Source organism: Seriola aureovittata, chromosome 16 (genome assembly GCF_021018895.1).
Source record: "Seriola aureovittata isolate HTS-2021-v1 ecotype China chromosome 16, ASM2101889v1, whole genome shotgun sequence".
In the NCBI taxonomy this organism is placed as follows: Eukaryota; Metazoa; Chordata; class Actinopteri; order Carangiformes; family Carangidae; genus Seriola; species Seriola aureovittata.
The window spans coordinates 3,760,967-3,783,589 of record NC_079379.1 but is presented as its reverse complement, the minus strand read 5'-3'; the positions used below and the strand labels follow the sequence as shown (position 1 = coordinate 3,783,589).

General features: G+C 40.0%; 2 protein-coding genes across 4 annotated transcripts; both read left to right on the top strand.

Moving 5' to 3' along the window:
* The first annotated feature begins 298 nt into the window (after window positions 1-298).
* Window positions 299-6,885, top strand: tapbp.1 (TAP binding protein (tapasin), tandem duplicate 1). Its single transcript, XM_056398788.1, has 8 exons — window positions 299-517; window positions 1,390-1,593; window positions 3,960-4,208; window positions 4,321-4,680; window positions 5,075-5,398; window positions 5,583-5,684; window positions 5,920-5,948; window positions 6,040-6,885. The coding sequence occupies exons 1-8, from the start codon at window positions 457-459 to the stop codon at window positions 6,049-6,051; spliced, it is 1,341 nt and encodes a 446-aa protein (XP_056254763.1). The 5' UTR covers window positions 299-456; the 3' UTR covers window positions 6,052-6,885.
* A 1,837-nt stretch (window positions 6,886-8,722) lies between these two features.
* daxx (death-domain associated protein) lies at window positions 8,723-19,843 on the top strand. Of its 3 annotated transcripts, XM_056398786.1 has the most exons (12): window positions 8,723-9,017; window positions 10,300-10,554; window positions 11,113-11,565; window positions 12,349-12,480; window positions 12,618-12,734; window positions 13,286-13,517; window positions 14,062-14,231; window positions 14,719-14,896; window positions 15,856-16,387; window positions 16,834-16,969; window positions 18,294-18,400; window positions 18,681-19,843. In XM_056398786.1, exons 2-11 carry the CDS (start codon window positions 10,318-10,320, stop codon window positions 18,351-18,353), a joined length of 2,247 nt encoding a protein of 748 aa, XP_056254761.1. In that variant the 5' UTR covers window positions 8,723-9,017; window positions 10,300-10,317; the 3' UTR covers window positions 18,354-18,400; window positions 18,681-19,843. The 3 variants fall into 3 exon arrangements, with proteins under 3 accessions (XP_056254761.1, XP_056254759.1, XP_056254760.1); XM_056398784.1 differs by having other exon boundaries at window positions 18,294-19,843; XM_056398785.1 differs by having other exon boundaries at window positions 10,297-10,554; window positions 18,294-19,843.
* The last annotated feature ends 2,780 nt before the right edge of the window (window positions 19,844-22,623 follow it).

Sequence of the window (22,623 nt, the reverse complement as noted above, 5' to 3'; positions counted from 1 at the left end):
CTGCAGGATATTTCTTTGCAGAGGAACAGACCAAGGAAGCAAAGGAAGGATACGTAAACATGTCCGGACCAAGTCCTGGGTGATTATTGCTTGTCAGAGGGCGCCATCTATTGTAGAGCTGGGAAACCATCAGTGTGCAGTTTGGATTTTTTCCCTTTTTTTTTTTTTGCTTTCAAGTTCTAGTAAAGTGTTTGTCTGTTTTAGTTTCCTGTCAATTTCACCCCCATAACTTTTTATAACTTTCCCTTTGAAATCGTTACAAGTTGATTACTGCTGTTTTATTTTTGAAATTATTACCGGAAGTTGTATTTTTTTCTGGCTAACTTGAAAGATTCGACGTATGTGAAAGTGAAACTAAAATGAACCTGGATTTGCAGGGAAAACCACCATCTGAACTCACTTTAGTCGGTGTGTTAACAGCAGAGAGTAGTTTCTGACACAGAGAGACAGAAAACCATGACGAACATTTCTACTATTTATAAACTGTCCCTGGTCGCTGTTACCTGCTTCATCCAAGGTAGGCTAACCTGTCGACATGTCCGCTTTGCTGCTCTGTTAAATTACACGAAACAGAAGAAAAACAACTTTTATGCATAAGTCAACAGTGTGTGTAACGCTATATCCTCCTTGTAATATGTAATCGAAACCTGATCCAAACTCCATTAAAAATTGGCGTATCTAATGTTAATTTGCATATAGTTGGTTGCAGCATATTTGGAGAATATTAAATAAGATGTTTTGCATATACAGAAGAGTCATACGTTTTTTCGGCATAATTGAAGTATAGCAGAACAGCTGTGTACAATACTTTGGGATGAAAGTGTGCAAAACAACTCGAGCCGTACTCCAAGTTTCAGGCCATTAAAATATGGTAATATGTGAGTCTTTGTGAATCACACCTATGCCGAATTTAGCGTAAGACATGGGCAGGTGGTTAAATCTGTTGATTAAATCCTTAGGTTAATGTAAGATTAATTTTAAAGCTTTTAAATGTGGGTGAATTTCTGAATGGAGTTTGGTGTGAAACGTTGAGAGAAAAAGCCACAAGAATCAGGCTTTTACTTTTACTTTTAACTGCCAGAGTTTAATATGTTCCTACAAAGCTTTATGCAGCATGTTACACTCAAGTGTAATTATAATTTACCTCTATATTTTGTATTTCCTATTACTTTAACTACTGCAGCATGCCTCATTTAAAAACTAGAGTAAGTTCATTGTTAAAGATTTTGCAAAATTCTGATTCATTGGTAAATATTGAGGAAATGCCACCACAGAATAAAAGTAGCTATTGAACATAATATCAGAATACAGTGTAATCTGATTATTATACTCATGTTTCACAGTTTATTTTAGTAATTGTCAGTTTCTTGTTAAATCGTTTGTCTAAAGCCTGCAGCAGCAGCAGCAGCAGCAGCTGCCCGGTGTTGGAGTGCTGGTTTGTGCAGGAGAAGGCCGGGCGAGGAGGAGGTTTAACTGCAGCTACAACCCAGGAGAAATCCCTGCTTTACATCAGCACAGACGCCAACAGCCACAGCTCAGAGTCCCAGCGAGCTCCATCCGACATCAGCCCTGACAGAGTCTACTTCATTACAGGTTAGTTCAGAATGACTGAACAGGATGTGCATCTGCATGTTCATCTAAATGTATGTGCGTGTGATTGTGTATCGTGCTTTCTGTATGTCTGACATATATTTTTGCATGAATGAAGGTGCGTGTGTTCACGCTCTGTGCTTTTAACTGTGTGTATCTACATTAAGTGTGGCAGCAGTCTTACTGGAAGGTAAATTATACGACTCTATACCTACAACTATAAAACAAGTAATTGAAGCTTTGGTTTTGTATCACTGAGATTATTGCTCAGCTGTTTGGTCTAATACTTCATTAGGTAAAATTACAACACGTTCAGAATCAAGCAGCACATGTTGCTCTTTCTTGTGGGTTGAGAACAAATGTTGCATGAATGACTGGATAGATGCTGTAATAATTGATGGTCTCCTACGGGAACATCATAACAACAAGGACTCCATGCATTCTTTATGAAAAATTATCCTTTAGTAAAAGTCTACACACTTATTCAACAAGGCTACTGGAGGTTGTTTTACTTTACCAAAATCTAAAACCACATCAATCCAGCAATGCAGGAATGTAATTCACTCCCAAATCATATTGAAGAAAGAAAGAAAGAAAGAAATACTATGTATGTTTTTTTTTTTAAACACTAAAGAGCATTACCTAAGACGTATAATTTTGTGTATAGTGTCATGGGCTTTTTTGTAGAATGTTACACTCAAGTGTAATTATAATTTACCTCTATATTTTGTATTTCCTATGACTTTAACTACTGCAGCATGCCTCATTCAAAAACTAGAGTAAGTTCATTGTTAAAGATTTTGCAAAATTCTGATTCATTGGTAAATATTGAGGAAATGCCACCACAGAATAAAAGCAGCTATTGAATATAATATACATATTATAATTACAGTGTAATCTGATTATTTTACTCATGTTTCGCAGTTTATTTTAGTAATTGTCAGTTTCTTGTTAAATCCTTTGTCTAAAGCCTGCAGCAGCAGCAGCAGCAGCAGCTGCCCGGTGTTGGAGTGCTGGTTTGTGCAGGAGAAGGCCGGGCGAGGAGGAGGTTTAACTGCAGCTACAACCCAGGAGAAATCCCTGCTTCACATCAGCACAGACGCCAACAGCCACAGCTCAGAGTCCCAGCGGGCTCCATCCGACATCAGCCCTGACAGAGTCTACTTCATTATAGGTTAGTTCAGAATGACTGAACAGGATGTGCATCTGCATGTTCATCTGCATGTATGTGTGTGTGATTGTGTATTGTGCTTTATGTATGTCTGACATATATTTTTGCATGAATGCAGGTGCGTGTGTTCACGCTCTGTGCTTTTAACTGTGTGTATCTACAGTAAATGTGGCAGCAGTCTTACTTATATACTTATACGACTCTATACCTACAACTATAAAACAAGTAATTGAAGCTTTGGTTTTGTATCACTGAGATTATTGCTCAGCTGTTTGGTCTAATACTTCGTTAGGTAAAATTACAACGCGTTCAGAATCAAGCAGCACATGTTGCTCTTTCTTGTGGGTTGAGAACAAATGTTGCATGAATGATTGGATAGATGCTGTAATAATTGATGGTCTCCTACGGGAACGTCATAACAACAAGGACTCCATGTATTCTTTATGAAAAATGATCCTTTAGTAAAAGTCTACACAATTATTCAACAAGGCTACTGGAGGTTGTTTTACTTTACCAAAATCTAAAACCAAATCAATCCAGCAATGCAGGAATGTAATTCACTCCCAAATCATATTGAAGATAGAAAGAAAGAAATACTATGTATGTTTTTTTTTTTGTTTGTTTGTTTTTTAAGCACTAAAGAGCATTACCTAAGACGTATAATTTTGTGTATAGTGTCATGGGCTTTTTTGTAGAATGATAATTACCTGTTTGATAATGACAGATTCAGTCTGGGCTGTTTTATTTTCTTTGTGTTTGTTGAGTCACTTGTTATTATGTGTATTATTATTATTATTATTATTATTATTATTGTGTTATATGTATTATTGTGTTGTGGTAAACACTGTGAATATCTATGGTTGTGTTGTCAACATCAAACCTGTGTAGACCCCAGGAAGAATAGCTGCTGCAATGCAAAAGCTAATGGGATCTAAATAAACAAACAGACAAACAGACAGACAGACAGACAGATATATATATAAGTGCTGTTGTTCAGTGAAATTATTGTTATGAACATAGCTGCACATCTGTTTTTAGTGTTTTTCTTTTAAAGAACATTCGACATTTATCTCTCCATCATCTCCACCTTTAGATCAAGCGACAATTCTCTTGTCAAATTGCATATAAACAAAACGTGCATCTGTGAACTGCGTGTGAACCTCCGCCATGACAATGTATGGATGTCCTCTGTCCTCAGACCCAGCTGCCACTCTCTGCCACCACTCTCTCAGCCCTCCCAGAGGCTCCATCCAAAAGCCCCAGTGTGAGATCAACCCCTTCCTGCCGCAGCCCTCCGACCTCAAATGGGTTGCTCCCCTCACAGACTCCGCCTTCAGCCCCGTATACCTACAAGCTGATTGGTTTTCAGCTGCGCTACATGGGATCAACAAAGAGCGGGGCATTTCGAATATCATGCGTGCTCCCACAGCAACCAAAGAGCACAATGGTAATGATTACAAAACACCGAAAGAGTTCATCTCACCTCAGTCGTACGCTGTAGTTTGACTCTCTCTCTCTCTCTCTCTCTCTCTCTCTCTCCTCACTGTCTGTCTCCTCAGTGATCCTGAGTGTGACCAGTAAAACGGTCTCGGTGCAGGCCAGACTCAGGAAGCCGGTGCTGCTGGACTGTGGCTTCTGGGTCGACCCTTCTTCGCCTCTGTCCGGGTTGGGTTTCGCCGTCGAGTGGCGTTACCAGTTCAGAGGCAACGGACGACTTGTTCTGGCTTACGATGGCAAGACAGACCGCCTGGCTGACACGCAGGAGGAAGGGGCCACGCTGGACATCGAGGGTTTGCATGAGAAAGGAAATGCATCCCTGATCCTGCAGGAGGCTAAAGTGCGTCACTCCGGGACGTACATTTGCACAGTGTATCTGCCCTACCTCCTGGCTCAGGTGGTGCTGGAGCTTGAGATTGTAGGTGAGGGGAAAAAAGAATCTTAGTTTTTGAAGCATTTTTGACAAATGACTTCAGTGTGGAGACGATGTCGGACAGAGGAAATACGCTTACATCCACCAATCCTCATCCTCTGTCCATGTTGACGGTGACACTGAGAGCTCAAGAAAACACATGCAAAAACACAAACGCACTGCAAATTAAGAAAACATCTTCATCAGTTTGACAACACATGAGCTGCAATAAAAAAATTACAACACAGAGAAAAGAAGTGTTTCCAGGGGACACTAAAAAGTGATGAACCTGGCTGGGCCAGCGTACAGTCTCTGCTTTCAATGACCGTTAGAAAATGAGCAGTAAGATGAAAAGGTTTTGAGTAACATAAATTAACTTTCCACTCTTTCCTCTTTCTACCCAGAACCTCCATCCCTCTCCATCCACCCCTCCCCTCTGCCCCTCGCTGTTCCCGGACAGACCCTGACCGTCCAGTGTGAGGCGTCCGGCTTTGCCCCCCTCTCCCTGGAGCTGAGCTGGGAGTTTAAAGGCGCGGACGGGAAGTCCAGGGCCCTGGGAGCCGGCAGCGTAACGGGCCACAGGCAGGCCTGGGATGGCACCTACAGCCAGAGCTCCCGGCTGGAGCTCGACACCTCTAAAATGGACCTGGGCAGAGGAGGAGAGCTCACCTGTGTGGCTGTCCACCCTGGAGGCACGAGACGGGCCAGCACCGCCCTCAGTGTCATCGGTAATGTGGTTTGGTTTGTTAGTTTGAGACATGGGTTTTTGTGTTGAGGTAAAAGTGGTGACAGTTCTGTAAAGTTTGAATGTTGATGGTTAAATAAATTATTCTAGTCAAGATTGAAAACAAAGATTCACATCAGATAAATAAGAATCTGTTAAGAGTTGAATTCTGTATTTTTCCTCTCCAGGGTTCAGTACTCCCTCCATTGAGGACTCGATGGCGATGGTCGGTGTGGCACTAGTGCTCTACGGTCTCATCAAGTTTGTCTCCTGGACATTTATCAGCTCAGGTATCAAATAATAAAGCAACAACTAACCAGAAAAGTTCTCTGTATACTGACACTATTAATCATTTTTCATGTTTTTGTTAATTATCTGCACCCATTCAGTTATTTCAAGCTGCAAATAGGCTTGTTACAATATTAAGAAAATTAAATAGTGTTTTTTATACTGTTTAAAGATATGACGATACTGTATAAATGTTTGTGTCTAACTTTTAATCTTTGTTTCTTTGACTGTTTTTAGGCTCCGATGAGGCTGATAAACAGGATAAGGTAACTTTTTCAAATACTAATAATATTACAACATTTATAAATCTGAATCTGAATTTACATAAATAGTCCATCTGCACGTCTCCTCTTACAGAAAGAGAAGTAAAGAAGAACGAAGTCATCTGATGAGGAGGTGTGATGCTGAGCCACCAAACCTGTCTGTTCTCATCTCCTACATGAAGGTTTCAGGACTGTCCTCCTGTTGATGACATCACTTACGTCTGTCTTTGTGATAAATCTCTGTCAGCATTTACTTTCAGAGGTTTTTTTTTTTCAGATTCGGTGGGACGCCTGCTTGAGCTCACACTCATTCATTTCTGTTTGAACTGTTGTTTTCACTATCTTGCTCAGCTAGTAATAATAGGCAGGAATTAGGTTGCAGGGAGATTTTTCTTCTTCTTCTGTAAAGTGATGTATTGACGTAATGTATTGGCCTCCCACTGTTTGTATACTGTGCTTTTACACAAACACTGGAGAAGACCGAGATTATGCTCCCTGTGCTCACGATCCAAAGATATCACCACTGAAAGAGCAGAGCTGTGTGTGTGTGTGTGTGTGTGTCAATCAATGTTTTACTAAACTTTCCAAACTTGCAAACTGAATCCTGTTTTTGTAAATACGTGACCCATAATGTATGTATATGTAAATTTTATTTGTGCATTGTGGCGGTTTTGGCATCATATGTTGCTTAATTTTATTTTATTTTTATTTGTGTGTGTGTGTGTGTGTGTGTGTGTGTTGTGCAGACTATAGTAGGAATGATGCTCTATCCATTTGTGAACTGAGGTGACACCCTGGGCTAAATCAAAAATAAAACAGAGCACATAATTCTACTTCATAATTCAAGAGAAAATTCAAAATTTATGTTGAAATTTTAAAATATTTAAAATTGATAATTGAAGTCTCCATTGTGGACACAATAAAAATAGTTCTTAAATCATTCTGCCTTCAGTTTCTTCTTTCTTGTAAACGAGTCTCTTCTCAAACACGCTGGTGTGCCACATTGTGTAAAAGTAACCTGAAACTGTCTCTTGTACATTTTGACAGGATAGTGGGGGAAGGTGTCTTATATTAATGTATATGGAAGAATTATAACAAACTGTAATGGCTGTGGTATCAGCTGGAATGACATGTTTCTAAATCAAAAAGATCACACTGCAAAGTTTGAGAGGTCGTGATAATCGTGTCTGATTATCAAAACAGGTCAAACTTAAACTAGCATTAATGAGATAAGATGACTTCCGTTGTCCTTTTCAGAATAAAACGACATGGTGAGCCTGCAGTTTTGTTTTTGAGTATTTATCTTTTTATATACAGTCAGTGGTATTAACCTGAAATGAGAATATATCACACTGAATAGACAGGATTGTATGTACATACATAATTAATTATGATATATTTTATGATTATACTGTTTAATTGACATCTTATTTTAATGATATATACTACTATGAAATAGTACGGTCATGAAATAATCAAATATTCATATTTTATATAATAAACACATGTAAACTATGTAAATTTGTCGGATTGTGAGACAACAACAAATTTGTTTTATTTGAGATTCATGCCATTAACTGCAAACGCAACAATAGTTTTCTACATGTCTTTCCAATTATATTTATAATTAATTTGTTTATGTCCTGAATTCAGCATGTAAATTCGATCAATAATCGTTCAGGTAAATCTAATTTTTAGGTTTCGTGTAACCCTTTAATAATATCAAATCGATCTTTAAAAAACAATATCTAATGCTGCATTTATGACACATCGGAAGGTCAGAAATGACAAACTCCGACTCAGAATAAAAATGATCCAGACCCATGACACTCACTTTCCTGTCTCTGTCACGGTAACAATCTGAATAAAAGATAAAAATTACTTTAAAAAAAAAAAAAAAAAAGATTCGCCGACGCTTTTCGGTAGACACATGATGTCTTGAGTAGCTGGAAATTAAGACTGCTTACCTTTGTTTCTTCAATAACTTATGAACCAGACATTCAGGAGGTTTTTACCAGCAGCTGAATTATCCACAGAGGTGTCGTCTCCATATAAACACACCGGGGATGGAGTGTGGATCAGGAGATTAAAATAAAATAAAATAAAATAAAATGCTACATTCATTTCTATTTCGTTTATAGATGTAATAAGGTCACCATATATCTTTCTTGCAGAGTCCCCCAAGAGACCTGACAATGAAAAATCATAGTGTTTTGCCTCCTGACTGAAAAAGGTGATTCCTCTTGTATATCCATAACTCCTACTCCTCCTGACCATGTGCAAACTTGCACTTTTTCATGTACATATCGTGTGTATTGTGTATATTGTATTTATTAGTGTATATTTGGTATATTTTTGTTGTATATTTCCATAGATGTTTATTCTATAGATGTTTATTTTTCTGCTGTGGTATATGAATTTCCCAGTTGTGGGATTAACAAAGTTTAAGCAGTAGGCTGGTCGACTAGTTACAATGTGTGCATTTCCCATTTGGGTTTTATTGTAAGTAGATAACTCAAAAATATATATAACATAGGTCTAGTCATTTTAGACATTTTAATTTGGAAAGGTTGATAATTGGTTTTTGATCTCATGATGATCATGATAACTCGGAGGGATGCACTCAGAAGTTTACGAATTTACCGTTAAATTGAACGCATCATACGTGTATCAGTGGTTCTCAACCGGATCAAGTCATCCAATGGCTGTCAACATTACTGACTATCAACCAATCAGAGGCATTGTTGTTGATACGACTTTAGCGGGTACATTTACGATCCCGAGTCGACAGCATAGCCAAGTTGATGAGCATTGTTTTGGTAAACAGAAAGTCCGCGGGATTTAGAACTCTTTTAAGAGTATCTCGGATTTGTTAGTCTAATCAATTAGTTACGTAATTAAAAAACAGCATGCGAACTTTTCTACTGTTTCGTTATTTTCTTACTTAGCAAAGTCCCAGCGCTAACTAGCTGCCTAATGCTAATGTTAGCTCTTAACACAGTATTTTAACGATGCATTGTAGCGGAGCTTCATCCTCCTTTGTTGTCAAGTTAAACTGCTCTTAAACAACAGGTGGGTATGTGTGAGTATGTCACGACTCGTGACCTTGGAAACAATTCTTTCTTAACGACTGCTTTTGCTTGAATTTCCGTCTGTTCTGTTACGTACTGTCATCGAGCTCGATCACCCCACTGTTTAGTTTCACTTGCAGGCAGACGCTCGTGTTGGTTTCGCTTCTCATGATATACACAACATCATTCTGATGTTAGAAAGCTCATTTGCTCGGCCTTGATTGAAGCAACAATGTTAGAGCATCATGGCTGAATTCCTCGTGGCCGAGTTCCTCCTCGTTAGTGTCGGGGTGTTTGTTAGGGGAATGGGACCCAGATACAGGAGGGCACTCTGATGTTCCACTTTCTCTACAAACAATTGGTCTTTAACATGAAGTAGAAAAGTGAAAATGCCATGTACAGGTTCCCAGAGCCCTAGCTAGTGTCTTTAAACTGCTTGTTTTGTCAGAGCATCAGTTCACCTCCCCCCAAATATTCAGTTAACTATCATATGAGACAAAGAGTATCCATAAATCTTCTATTTTGAAAAGCTTGGACATTGTTGCTTGAAAAAACATGAAAATGATAAATACGTTATAAAAATTACTGTTACGTTTATGTCAAATGATTGCTGTTTCTGTTTATACTCTATACTACTGATGATTTCTGTAACACATAAACACTGAATGTGTGAAATGAGTAACAGGCTCTGTTTGGTATTCGTCAAAGTAAAGTATCAAATAAACTTATTATCTTGACATAAGTAGAAACATGTATCGGGATTAGTGATGAAAAATTAAAAACCATACCCAGCCCTATCCTTCAGAGTTCAACACTACTACAAGATCTGATCAGCGTGACAGAAAAGTATTTAATTCTTAGGGCTGCAACTAACTGCTTTGTCCAATGATAGTTTACCATCATATGTGACAAATACAAACATCAAGTATTCACATTTCAAGAGCTGAAATCAAAACATTTGTTCCTTTTGTTGTTAAAGAATGACTAAAACAATTATTTGGTTATCATCAATAATTGTTGGTTAATCTGGACTGATTGATTAATTAAGTAATCGCTGCAGCTCTGTTAATTTCATTCACATTTCAGTGCTGAAAAGGGAATTTTGATGTCAGTGTCCATAACCCAGCTTGGGGTAATCAAAGTTGTTATTACTCCCACCACAGTTTGTCATCATATGTTTCCACTGGGTCACTAGAGCGTTCATATTGTTTGCCTGATCTCATGGTTGCAGCTGTCTGATGCTTTCTGATGTATTCTCACTGTTTGTATTTTCCGAAAAGCAGAAACAACCTATACTTTGTATGGCGGTGGCTCCCGCCTCGATGGCGGATAAGATCATAGTCCTTGATGATGACGACGAGGAGATCGATCAACCCTCCTGCGCTGCCTCCACCTCGTCCTCTGAGCATCAAGCCAAAAATGTGTCCTCACTCAAATTGCCGCAGCCGGCCCCCACCCACATTACCCAGTCACCCTTTGCCTCAGCGAAGAAGCAAACCCATGTTCTCCAGGCAGAGAATGAGAGGTTGTTCACTGAGGTACGCTTACTTTAAGAGGCACAAAAGGACTGTTTTCTTTTTCTTTTTCATTGGCCAAAGTTCCTCGTCTTTTCCAGTATTCACCATCTTACATTACTTTTCTACAAACCATCTACATCACTTAGGATCTCCAAATGATAGTTGGTTACTTGCTTAAATGAATACATTGGTAGCTGTGGTAATTTCTCACCCTGGTTACATTAGTGACATTTTATAAAATGAAGGCTATTCCAGCGTGCTAATACTGCTAATACTACTTTTTATTGCGCTATTGGATGATTGTACCCAGCATCTGACACGCTGAAGTTTTTGATGATGTGCAAACAACCGTCTTAACTATTGACAAAGTCACAATACCAGAGAGTTGTAATTATGTTAACAATAGATTGAAACAGGGTGTGAACTGCAAAAACTTATATCACAATGTGCTGTTCCTGTATGTGCCGTTATTATTATTATTTATTTATTGATATATTTTTTTGCCTCCCCCTGCCTTTGTCCTTCCTCGTGTCATCTCGTCTTCTCACCCTTCTTGATTTCTTTTCTGCTTCCGTCCAGTTTGTGGAGCACTGCTCGGCTGTCACGCAGGACTGCCCCGAGGTCTTGACCTTCCTACAAGCAAAACATGCCAAGGCCTCCCCTGACTACCTGTCATCCGTGGAGTTCAGGAACACCCTGGGACGATGTCTGACTCGCGCTCAGGCCAACCGCTCGAAAACATTTGTGTACATCAATGAGCTGTGCACGGTACTCAGGCAGCATACTGCCAAGAAGAGGCAGATCCTCACCAAGGTTGAATCTGGACCTTCTACCTCATCATCAAATAATCTCCAATCTACCTCTGTTGTGCTCAAAAGTAAAGACAAGACTAAAGGTAAGACGGATGAGGCGGAGGACGGGGGGAAACCGGCTGCTGGAGATGAGCAACCTTCCACCTCAGGGCTGCAGGAGGACAATAAGGAGGAGCAACAAGAAGCGGAGAGAATTGCAAAGAGGGCGTCCAGGAAACAGGTTAGTGTTAAACACCCGGAGGTGTGACTGGTATTTTTTTGTCTGTTAATGACCCTGTCAGCTTGTCAGCTGCTGATTATGATAATTAGAAGTGATGTTTTTATGGCACTTTTCAGAAGTTGCTTCAATTAAATATTTTTCATAAATAAAGAACAGAGAATAAAATCACATTGTAGAGCAAAAGAGGAAAAAAATATGAATGGTAAAAGAAGATAAATAACCATTAATTAAGGCAATCAATAAATAACCATTAATAAAGCTGATTTAGTGAATACAGTTAAAGGTTAAATGATTTCTAAATTCATTTCACCTTGCAGTTAATTGGATGTGATTATGTTTTTCTAAGCATCTTGGATTTTAAAGGCCACCTTAAGGCTTTCTAATTAGATTTTAATGTGTTTTTGTTTTTTCTTTAAATACTGTCATGATATTTAGTACCTCGCTACTGTGTTATCGTCAGCATCAACATCTGCAGGAGATCCTTCTCCCTCTGAAGTCACAGGTGTGACACTACTGTAGGTTCCCATGCTGCAGACCTGAGCTAAACCTGTGTGTGCAGAAGTTGTTGCCTAGAATCCATCAATCAATCAATCAATCACAACTAATTGTCTTATGAAAACTGACCAAAGAGAATGTGTTTCATGTCTCCATACACACTGAAACACAAGTGTTTTTTCTGCTCCCTTCGTTTTCCTTTCATCCTCGAGATACGACCAGTGGAAATAAACACAGATAACTCAAACCTGTGATCAGAAGTCTCAGTCTGTTCTCCACTCCTCTCAGATAGCGTACCTGGAGAACCTCCTGAAGGTGTACAACGATGAGATCTGCCGCCTGCAGCAGACTGAGCTGAGTTTAGACGACCTGGGAGCTGAGGACTCTTTATACATCCAGGAGCACAAGCTCAAACGCAAGGTCAGACGGGGGTTTGAGGCGGCGTTGGATGAACGGCGCTTCGGTTACAAATTAGAGCTGTAAAAAATGAAAAAAAAAAAAAAATAGGTGATGTGACAGCTAGTCGGACTTTGCTCTCGCCCTTTCTTCTCTTCCAGATGATTAAAATTTATGAAAAGCTGTGTGAGCTGAAGGACTGCGGCACACTGACGGGCCGAGTCATTGAGCAGAGGATCCCCTACAAAAGCACTCGGTATCCTGAGATCAACAGAAGGGTGAGCTGGCGTTTTGTTGGATTAAACAGATTTTTAAGCGTCCTGGAAAACAAGAAACTGTGTTATTTAATCGTATACATTAGTAATAATCTCTGACCAGCTCGCATATTTTGAGCTCATCAGAGTATTGATTTTTACATGGGCGGACTCTCCAGAAAATAAGAAATAACACCTGACCATCTGACACATTGAATCTTAAGTGTAAAATTTTCAAGTGAAAAACAAGGTGTGCCAAACTCAGCAGTCAACAGCTGTTATTTCAGTGTCAGCTACATTTAAGTAAATATAAGATACCCAAAAATCCAATATATAAGTGTTGGATCTGACTCAGCATCAGCAGATGCCCAGTGATGGAGGACTGGGATGTCCTAGTACAATCAGTGGTAGTAGTTTATTTCTCTAAAACAAAAACAAAAAAACATTCTGCAGAGTTACAGTTACAGGACAAAACAAACCAAAGATGCTCAGTATGTGTGCATCACATGTCAGAGTTGGAGGATGGACTGTGGTTACACTTGATAGTACTTTTTTTTTCTCCCCTCTCATATCAGATCGAGCGTTTCATAAACAGTCCCGAGGCACAGAGGAACCCTCCGGATTACCAAGACATCCTCCAGCAGGTGCTGCGCGCCAACGAACGCCACAACCTGTGCTTGAGCAGAAAGCAGCTGAGGCAGATGGCCCAGGACGCCTTCAGAGAGACCGGGAGCTGCATCCAGAATAGACGTCACCTGGACCTCGTGTACAACTTTGGTTCGCATCTCACCGACAACTACAGACCTGGTGAGGCTTTGTGCACGGTGTAGAGCCCGACCGATTTTATCGGCCTAAATTGACCTATCACAGATGTATCAGTAGCAGCGCATATATTCTCCGATGTGCGCTGATATGAATACTTTTATTAAGAAGCAGTAATGCAGTGGAAATGCTCGGGTCAAGTCAAGTTATATAGGCAGCAATTTCATGAATATTTGATCCTTTGTTTTCATTCAAGTTAAATGTGTATATGCATATATATGTATATATTGCCTGATATATCGATGTCGGAATTTTTTTTACTCCCTAAAATCAGCATCGGCCAAAAATCTAATATCAGTCGGGCTCTATTTAGAAGGCTCAAAAGCTACGTAGCATGTATCTGTTCCACTCTAAAATGTAGTGATGTTACTTGCTGAAAGCCTACTACAGGCACCACTGGTACATGGGAAGTCTTTTGTTTTTCATTCTGCCGACTTTCTTTCTCTCGTCGCCCTCGATCCCTTCATTCCCAGCACTGTTGACACACTTGTTCTTGTCTCTCTCCTCTTTCCACCATCACCCTGTAAAGCACAAGACCCAGCTCTGTCAGACCCCTCACTGCAGAGGAAGCTGCGAACGAACAGAGAAGTGGCTCTAACCCGCCTGGAGGAGGTCATCACCAAGTACGCTGTGAAACAAGAGGACACAGAGGAGCAGGAGAGGAGCAAACGACTGGAGAAAGATGGCAAGAAGAAAGAGGTATGACGGCATCTGGGAATGGGGGAAAATGATCAGGCATAAAACACTAGTGCCTTTCTATGAGCAGCAGCAACAAAGTCACTACTGACGGGGTGGGAGAACAGTAGGACTGTCCTGAATACTAGTGCTGCTTCATTGACGAGGAATAAAAGTTCTTGTCTGAGAAAAACTAATAATTCATGTTGATGGATAATTAAAAACCTGGATGATTATCTCATATTTTATTGGCTATTTAGAATGCATGGTAATGAGTAGTAATGCATATGTAACAATAGTAATAGTAATATAAACCAAAAAAAAAGCTTTGAGGCATTCAGGTCCATCCTCGAAAACGGGAAATTGAAACGTTGCATAACTTTGTGTTGTCTGGTATTACTTTTAATTTATGGGACCAACAATAAATTTCTTTTTTTTTTTTTTTTTTTTTTCCTCCCTCCCCTCTACCCGTCATCTGGTCCTGACTGACGCTCACACATCTTGTTTTCAGGGCAACAAATCTGAAAAGGAAGAAAGAACGAAAGAGGTGAATGGAGTGGCAGAGGACGAAGAAGAAATTGAGGCGGAAGAGGAGGAGGAGGAGGAGGATGACGATGAAGAAGAAGATGAATCATCAGATCCAGACATAGAGGAGGAGATCCAGGCCAGCACGCAGCAGGGTGGACCAGGTCAGAGCACAGATGTTAATTCACACTGTTTTTTTTTTTTCTTATTTTGAAAATTCAAAAGTTTTAATGAAAACTCCGACGCTGGTTTTCCTGCCACTGCTAAACAAGACTAGGTCAAACCCGAGTATATGACTGAAACCACGCACAGTTGGTGATAAAGTGATGTCACTGTTGAAAACTGTTGTGGGGCTGCTGTAAACGTCTTTGAACGGAACCTGCCAGAAAAGTCGCTCAATGATGTAATACAGTAATGAGACATTGTGACATCATCGCATCGTATTTACATCCTGCCTGGTGTCAGTTGGTTTTATGTTTGCTTCTCTCCTCCTCTCTGCGCTCACACATTCAGTATTTTTGATGCAGCTGAATTCACAATAAAACTTTTCTCATTCACATGTTCAACAAGTTTGAAAGCACAGAGAACACTTCCCGCCCTCAGCAGACGAATGTGAAGAGTCTTCATGTGTCAAACTCTGTGCGGACGTAATGTTGGACTGTGAAGCTCAAACATCCACGTGAAGTAACAATAAAGATGGTGTTTGTGTACTGGAGAGCTGTTACATCACACAGCAGAGGCCACTCATTTAACGAGAGAGGCAGCCGCTGAAACCGTAGTAACGACGATGATCATTCAGGATCTGTCTGACGCGGCTCAGCAGGTCGTTGATTTATCTCATGTAATGTTCACAGTAATTAATCAGAGTAGTATTTCACAGTGTTGGGGAGGGAAAAAAAGAAACATCCCACATATTTTTATAAAGATGAACAAAGAGCCCAGTCGGTCACAGTCAGGTGCTGATGTTTAAAACTGAAGACGCAGGGCTGTAGATGATTACCAGCTGGACGTGTTTTACCCAGTAGAGTGCATCCATTTAAAGTCCCTTTAAAGGTTGATGTTCAATGACTGATCAGACGCAGCGAGACATGACTTCATCGCTTTAATTTTCCTTTTTCTGTAGACGATGATGAGAACGGGGAAGAGAACGGTAACGAGGCGGAGCAAATGGTGGATGGCGCCAACAAGGAGGATCAGACAGACGAGATGTTGGGAAGCGTTAAAGATGAGGAAGAAGAGCCAGTCACAAGTGGACTCAGTCCTCTTTCTGATGACAGCAAGTCCCAAATCTCTCTGTCGGACATCCCCTCCCCGAGAGACAGCCCCAGCCAATCGGAGCCCATGCAGACTGATGACAACAGGCCGTTGTCTAATGGTGACCTTGCAGGGTCAGAGGAGCCTGTGGATTCGTCCAATCATGTTTCATTGGTGCTGGTAAGCACCACCAAGGACCCTGGAGACGTCTCCCCAGCCTCAACCAATGGGGTGTCGTTACCCCTGCCACCAGCAGTGATCTTAAAAAAATGTGACACTCAAACCACCACTGGCACGTCGCCGCCGCCGAGCCCCAAAGCTACGAGGAGCCGCAAGAGGAAGAGGGAGGAGAAAACATCAGAGAACTCCCAAAATATGAAGCACGCAATCACCCAGGACAGGTACTGTAAAGCTTCGTTCAGTATAATCCGTCAGATTATATATCTATAAGTGAGTCTATCTATGAGTTTCAAATGTTTGACACAACAAGAAACATTAAACAGGAGCTTATGAGTATTAGGGATTTTTATATTGTAGGAGCTGTTAAGATGTGACTAATATATTACAACATTAACCTGGATATGATGCTGTAGAATGGAGGAAATCAGGAAACAAGAATTTGATGCAGCTGTTGCAGAATCAAAAAGCACAGATCTGGTTTCCTGATGGGAGGAAATAAACCTGTTTGTCTTTTAAACAGGATGAACTCAAACTTTCTCAGATGTAGTTTGAATAAATTCAAGATTTAGCCTAGTCTTGTATTAGAAGATCAGATAATTAAATGAAGATGGCAAATTTTAACTCATGTTTGCTTCCCCATCCCTGCTCCTGCTGCTCCTCTCCTCAGTGAGGTAGAGATCCCTCTGGACATGGGCGTTTTCAGCTGCAATTCTCCACATCAGGCCGAGCCCAGCCGAGCAGACACTCCCACCCAGGACCTGGTCAGCAGCTCGCAGTCAACGCCGCCTCCCAAGAAAAACAAGGTATATCCCTGTATACTGGGTAAATACTGATCAAGGTATAAACACGGCAGCGCAGGACGTCGCAGAGCTGAATCAACGTCTGTGTAAAAAGACGGCCGCCAAAACTGTTGTGTTACACGTCAAGACTCTGATTCCACAACACTGGCATGTTGTTTAAAATCACACACTGAGGCGGCAGAAGGTCGGATAATTTGTTTCAGTGTAAATAAGCGAAGGCGGAATAATGATGGCTCCTCTATACAGTGGGATCTCTGTAGGAAAGGGGACTGTGACTGTGCAGGTCGTCGTCAGGAACCTGGATAAGATGTGTACAGGCTACAGTGTCCTGAGTGCTTCAACTAGCTTGAATGGGTTTGTCAAGACTGGGATTCTCATGTCCATGTAAAAACACTCAATTTGTCATTCATAAAAAACCTAATAGAGTAACTTTGAGTCGTGGATATCACAGATTATGATGCAGGTTTATTATCTACTTTGTAAAGAAAGATACATTAAGTATCAAGTTATAGAAAATCTGTGAGCGTGACAGAGGCTCAGTAGTGTTCGGTCTAAGGATGCCACGATCACATTTTTTCCCGCTGATACAGATCATCAGTGAGTGAGATCGGCCGATACCGATCATCTTTGTCATGCATTTCAGATGCTGTATCCGTCTCACGCACTTTGTAAAAGTTCCACACAGCCGACACGTTGTTTTGTTTAGCGGCCCGTCGCACGCCGGCTCAGTGAACAAGGTGGGAGGCGGGACTACAGTCCCCAGCGCACAGCGCTTCTCTCAGCCGCAGACACCTATTAGTATTAACTAACAGGTGATCAGTTTTAAGATGATCGTTGGCTAGCAGCATTAATGCTGATCTGCCTATCACGTATTGTTAATGAAAATCCACCAATAATGATCGGCGGCAGATCAATCGGCATCCCTAGCTCACTCTTAATTTTACAATGCACATAAACTATATTATTCATTGTGATTTTCCTCAGGTACATTTTCATATTATATCAATGTCAGTCAAAAATTGTTTGAAAAATTTACTGTATATCTCTTGGTTAAAAAAAAATCTGCAAAGCGGAGGAAAACAAACTGTGTCTCCTGCTACAAGGTGATCTTAGAGTTACAGCTCTAGCTCTTCAGAGGATTTAAATGCTAACCAGCTGATGCTGCTCCTGACTCCCTCAAATCATTAAAATCATCAACATTATCCTCGTAAACATTGAATCAGATTTTTCTTCCAGTTTCCATCTGTTTAATATTCAATATAATTGGTAATAAATTGTCATTTGTTGGCCGCGCGTTTCCTAACTGTGCCACTTTTTGGGTTTCCAGGTCAACGTAGCGACCCAGTGCGACCCGGATGAGATCATCGTCTTGTCAGACTCAGACTGACCTTTCACCTCTGACCTCCCACTGCGGGAATCTTCCACTGCTCACCTGTATGTTGGTACTGACTTCCTGAATCGGCCTTTTTTTCCGACGTTTTCCGTCCTCGTCTGTTGGCGCGTAAGAGGAGGGAAAGTGAAAGTGCTGATTTAAAAATGAGGTGGAACGAGAAACAAGTTTTTTTTACAAAATGCACAACAGCCACTGAAATCTGTGGAAGACGGGGAGAACTCTGAATCCAGTATCTCATGTCAGTTGATTACCAAACAAAAGCCAAGAAATATGTTTTTATAAATGATGATAAATAAAATAATTTAGATCTAACATTCACAGGAACGCCAACGTGAACAGGACGTGTTTTTTGGGAAGGACCAAAGTTCTGGGAAACGGCCTCCTCTTCTTCTTCTTCTTCTGCTGCTGCTGCAGGTGGCGCCGCTGCTGCTGCTGGTGTGTGCACCAGAGAATACAGTTTTCATTTTCTGTGTGAAACATCAGCTGTTGTCGACCTCGGCTGTCTTGGCAGCAGAGACGTCATCTGAATCTTTTGGATGATACATACAGTCAAACTCGTGTTTCCCGCCTTTCAGTGCACCACTACTAACACCTCTCGGGTACCAGTTGGTGGCAGCATTGAAATTAGTTTTTGTTTTTTATCTTCTGCTCTGAACACAGAGCTAAGATCACTGTCCCTTGACTTGAACCCTGAACTTTAGTCAGTGTGCTTTAGGTAAGAAACCAGTGCCTGAAAACATGAACTGTGCAGTCGGACATTTGACCCAGACGAGGGGGGGGGGGTTTGTTTTCACAGACACTCGACTGGTGGGGGCTGCAACAGCTCACTGCCGGTTTGTTTACATTTTTATATTTCAATGGTATTTTTTCCATGGAGGAGAGGGAGGCGGCGTCTGTTTAAGAGGAATTTTGAGATGACATTGTTTTATTTGCTGTTGATATTTATGATGTTTTGAGTGAGTGGGATATGTGGCGGCTTGTACTGTGTGGACTGCAGCAGTGATAATGGAGAACAGTGACATTTTTTAATCATGTTTCCCCTTCAAACGTGTTGCTACTTTTAGGTTTAAAATAAACAAGGTTGCTTTCTTCATTCAGACATGTGGCTGAGCTGTTGGTTTGAATGTTTGAAGGATGAGGCCAATATTTTATATTCTACTTCCTTTCAACAAATCTCACAAAAAAACTATTGATGAATTGACTCAACTCTGTTTCCAAACCCTGTTAAATTTTATTCCTCTGAGCCACAGAGTCCAAAACCCTTTAAAAGCACATCCATGAGCCCCAATGTTGCACTGGTCCTTTACTACCATGAAAACACACAGCGGTAATTTCACTGATCCACCGATCCACATACATCGTTCTAGTGCCCCCAAATACTCACTAGAGCACCAAATGTGGATTAATCTGCCACTGAAAATAGTTTTGAGTCATTTTTGTAAAAAAAAAAAAACAGTTTTAGGTTTTTTTTTTTTTTTTTTCTTTTTGAAAAATAAAACTGTATTTGTGACTAATATTTAAAGATGTATGTCTGCAGTAGGAACAGTGAGCTCAGAGGTTTGTTGACAGGAAGGAAAATACAGAATACTGCCAAGGCTCATCCTGAAAGTGACTCATCTCAAAGTAAAACAAGTCAAGTATCTCTTTTAATGCATCTCAGATGAGTCTCTCTGTGACACTGATGAGCTCCGCCCGGCCCAGACAACTACATCCATTCACCACCAAACCCAAGCAAAGGATCCGTTAAGAGAAATGACTTTAAAGGTAAAAATGTGAAGGAAATTTTTAAAGAACGAAACCCAGCTTTATTCTGTCACACTATGATTCACTTTCCTACAACTAATCTTTATTTTTCAGTTTTGCTTGTTCATATGTTTAATTTTCACCGGTTATTCAGATACATTTAAACCATTAAAGTTGAAATTTTGACGTCCCTGCAATATTTAGAATAAAGTTTGTTTCCATTTTTCTATTTGTTGTTATATGCAGTGTTGCACTTCAGATCTCCAGAATTTAATAATGAACCTTTTTTTCTGTGGCCAGTGTGCGTCACATTCATGATTCAGACTGAGTTCTCTGACCGGTCCTCATGTAACAAAGCGCTAGGATGGTGATGGAACTTTTTTTGTTTTATCCTTTAACAATCCTCATTTTTGTTTTTTCCGCTTGTTTATTAAATATAGTCACACAGGTGAAGTGATATTTTGGGGTAAATGCTCTTTTCAGAGTTACTAGAATGTAGACCTGGAATGTAGTGATCGTAGCCACGTCCTGTCAGGCCTCATTTATGCAGAGGAGTGATCCATCATTCACTGTGAATTTTTTTCTTTTTCAGTTTTGATAAAATAAATTATACATTTTGTTATGTGCGGCCTCTGTGTTGCTGTTCTCGAACTAAATGTATAATAAAACTTTATTTGTATAGCACTTTTCATACACAGGATGCAACTGAAGGTGCTTGACAAATATAAAAGGAGGAAGGGAGTTAAGACAGAAAATATTCAAGAAAAACAATGAATAAAATAATAATATAAAAAAAGAATAATAAATAATTTAAAGAAAAACATAAAACTACAATTATCTTTTGGTTGTATCCCTCCACCAACCAGTCAAGTGACATATATAATATGTCACATGATGTCACAGTGAAGTTGACCTTTGACCTTTTGGATATAAAATGTCATCATTTTATCCTTATGGACATTTGAGTTTAATTGTGTCAGAATTAGTGAATGAATTATGGCCAAAAACGTGTTTTGTGAGGTAACTGTGACCTTGACCTTTGACCCTCAAAATCTCATCAGTTCATGCTTGAGTCCTGGTGAAACTTTGTGTCAAATTTCCATCAAGGCCTTACTGAGATATCGTGTCCATGAGAATGGGATGGAGGGACAGACAACCTGAAAACAACATGGCTCCGGCTCTTCCTGTAGCCGGTGTAAAATAATAAAATATAATACAGTATACAGATGTTCAACATCAGGGTATTTATGTTTATATGTTTTGAAACTTGAATAGAGATCAAAAACAGACAGTTATTTGCACCAAATAATTTATTAATCCATTATTTCTGATACAGGGCAGAGGTGAATATTGATGTAGTTTCTTACATTATTAGTACCACTCAGGATTTACATAAAAATGTCCATTGACAACTGTCGTTTCCTGTTCAACAATCAACTGGTCAATCAGAAGACATGTAATGTATAAAAATAATAAAAATACCTCCGTCTAGTTTTCAGCAGCAGCAGCTTTGAGTTCCTCAGGCTGATCCCTCCCTCGTCATCTCTCTCTTAATGTGGAGCTCCTCTATCACTCACTGAAGTAAGATGCAGTGCTAAAGACAACAGGTTTTAATTGTCGGAAACAGGTTAGTGTGTTGGTGAGGCTGCAGAGCTGCTGGAGACAGAACAAATAAATTACAAAAACACATAGTGTGAATCCTTTATTCAGAATGAGACGTGTACGGCCTGGAGTCAGAGCAAGGAGCCTGGTTACGGCCTTTAAACTCATAATAATGTGAACGCTCTTTGGTTTTTGATTTATATTGTTTATTTTGTGTCATAAATTAAATGTAAGACAAGATCTACTTCCTGATTTAGACATTTTAACATCAGGAGGCTGAAGACCAAATTTTTAAATCTTAACAAATCACTAATTTGGGAGGAACTATAACAAATTCAGGGATTTGGGATTTGTAGTTTTTCTATTTGCATTTTACATGAGATTAACAGCACAGAACAGGTGTTGACGTTACATAAATAATTGTAATGAACTTGTAATTCTTACAGTTGCATATTATAAAGTTACTGTAACTGAAAATGAAAAATCAAACTCTACTTTGGGCCACAAAGAGAACTGAGATGCCCCCGGGGCAGTTTGCACAAGAAGGTTAAATCTGACATAAGTGTCTGATTGACCAGTTCTACTTCCTTCAGTCACTGGATGTAAAAGGAGAAATTATTCTGTCCTCACACTAAGACTCTGGAAGAGAATTCACACCTTTCAGACTGAGCTTCACTGAACACACACCCTCTGTCTCCTCATGAGTTCTTGTTGATGAGTATAAACACAGAGATAAACGTACATTCACCCTCAGTGACAGTTCTCCATGTACATGTTTAAAAGCTTAAGTTTCGGCACACTTTACTCCACACCTAAGAAAAGCATTAGACACCTGTCTCACACATTCTGCTCTTTATAAACCTCCAGTGTTTCCTCTGTAGTTCAGCAGTGAAGCAAACAAACAGGAACAGATGTGAAA

Coding starts and splice junctions, on each gene's coding strand:
- tapbp.1 (XM_056398788.1), top strand. CDS start 457: ATGACGAACATTTCTACTATTTATAAACTGTCCCTGGTCGCTGTTACC. Junction 518..1,389: donor TGTTACCTGCTTCATCCAAG/GTAGGCTAACCT, acceptor GTTTGTCTAAAG/CCTGCAGCAGCAGCAGCAGC. Junction 5,685..5,919: donor CTGGACATTTATCAGCTCAG/GTATCAAATAAT, acceptor GACTGTTTTTAG/GCTCCGATGAGGCTGATAAA.
- daxx (XM_056398786.1), top strand. CDS start 10,318: ATGGCGGTGGCTCCCGCCTCGATGGCGGATAAGATCATAGTCCTTGAT. Junction 14,232..14,718: donor AAGATGGCAAGAAGAAAGAG/GTATGACGGCAT, acceptor TCTTGTTTTCAG/GGCAACAAATCTGAAAAGGA. Junction 16,388..16,833: donor CACGCAATCACCCAGGACAG/GTACTGTAAAGC, acceptor TCCTCTCCTCAG/TGAGGTAGAGATCCCTCTGG.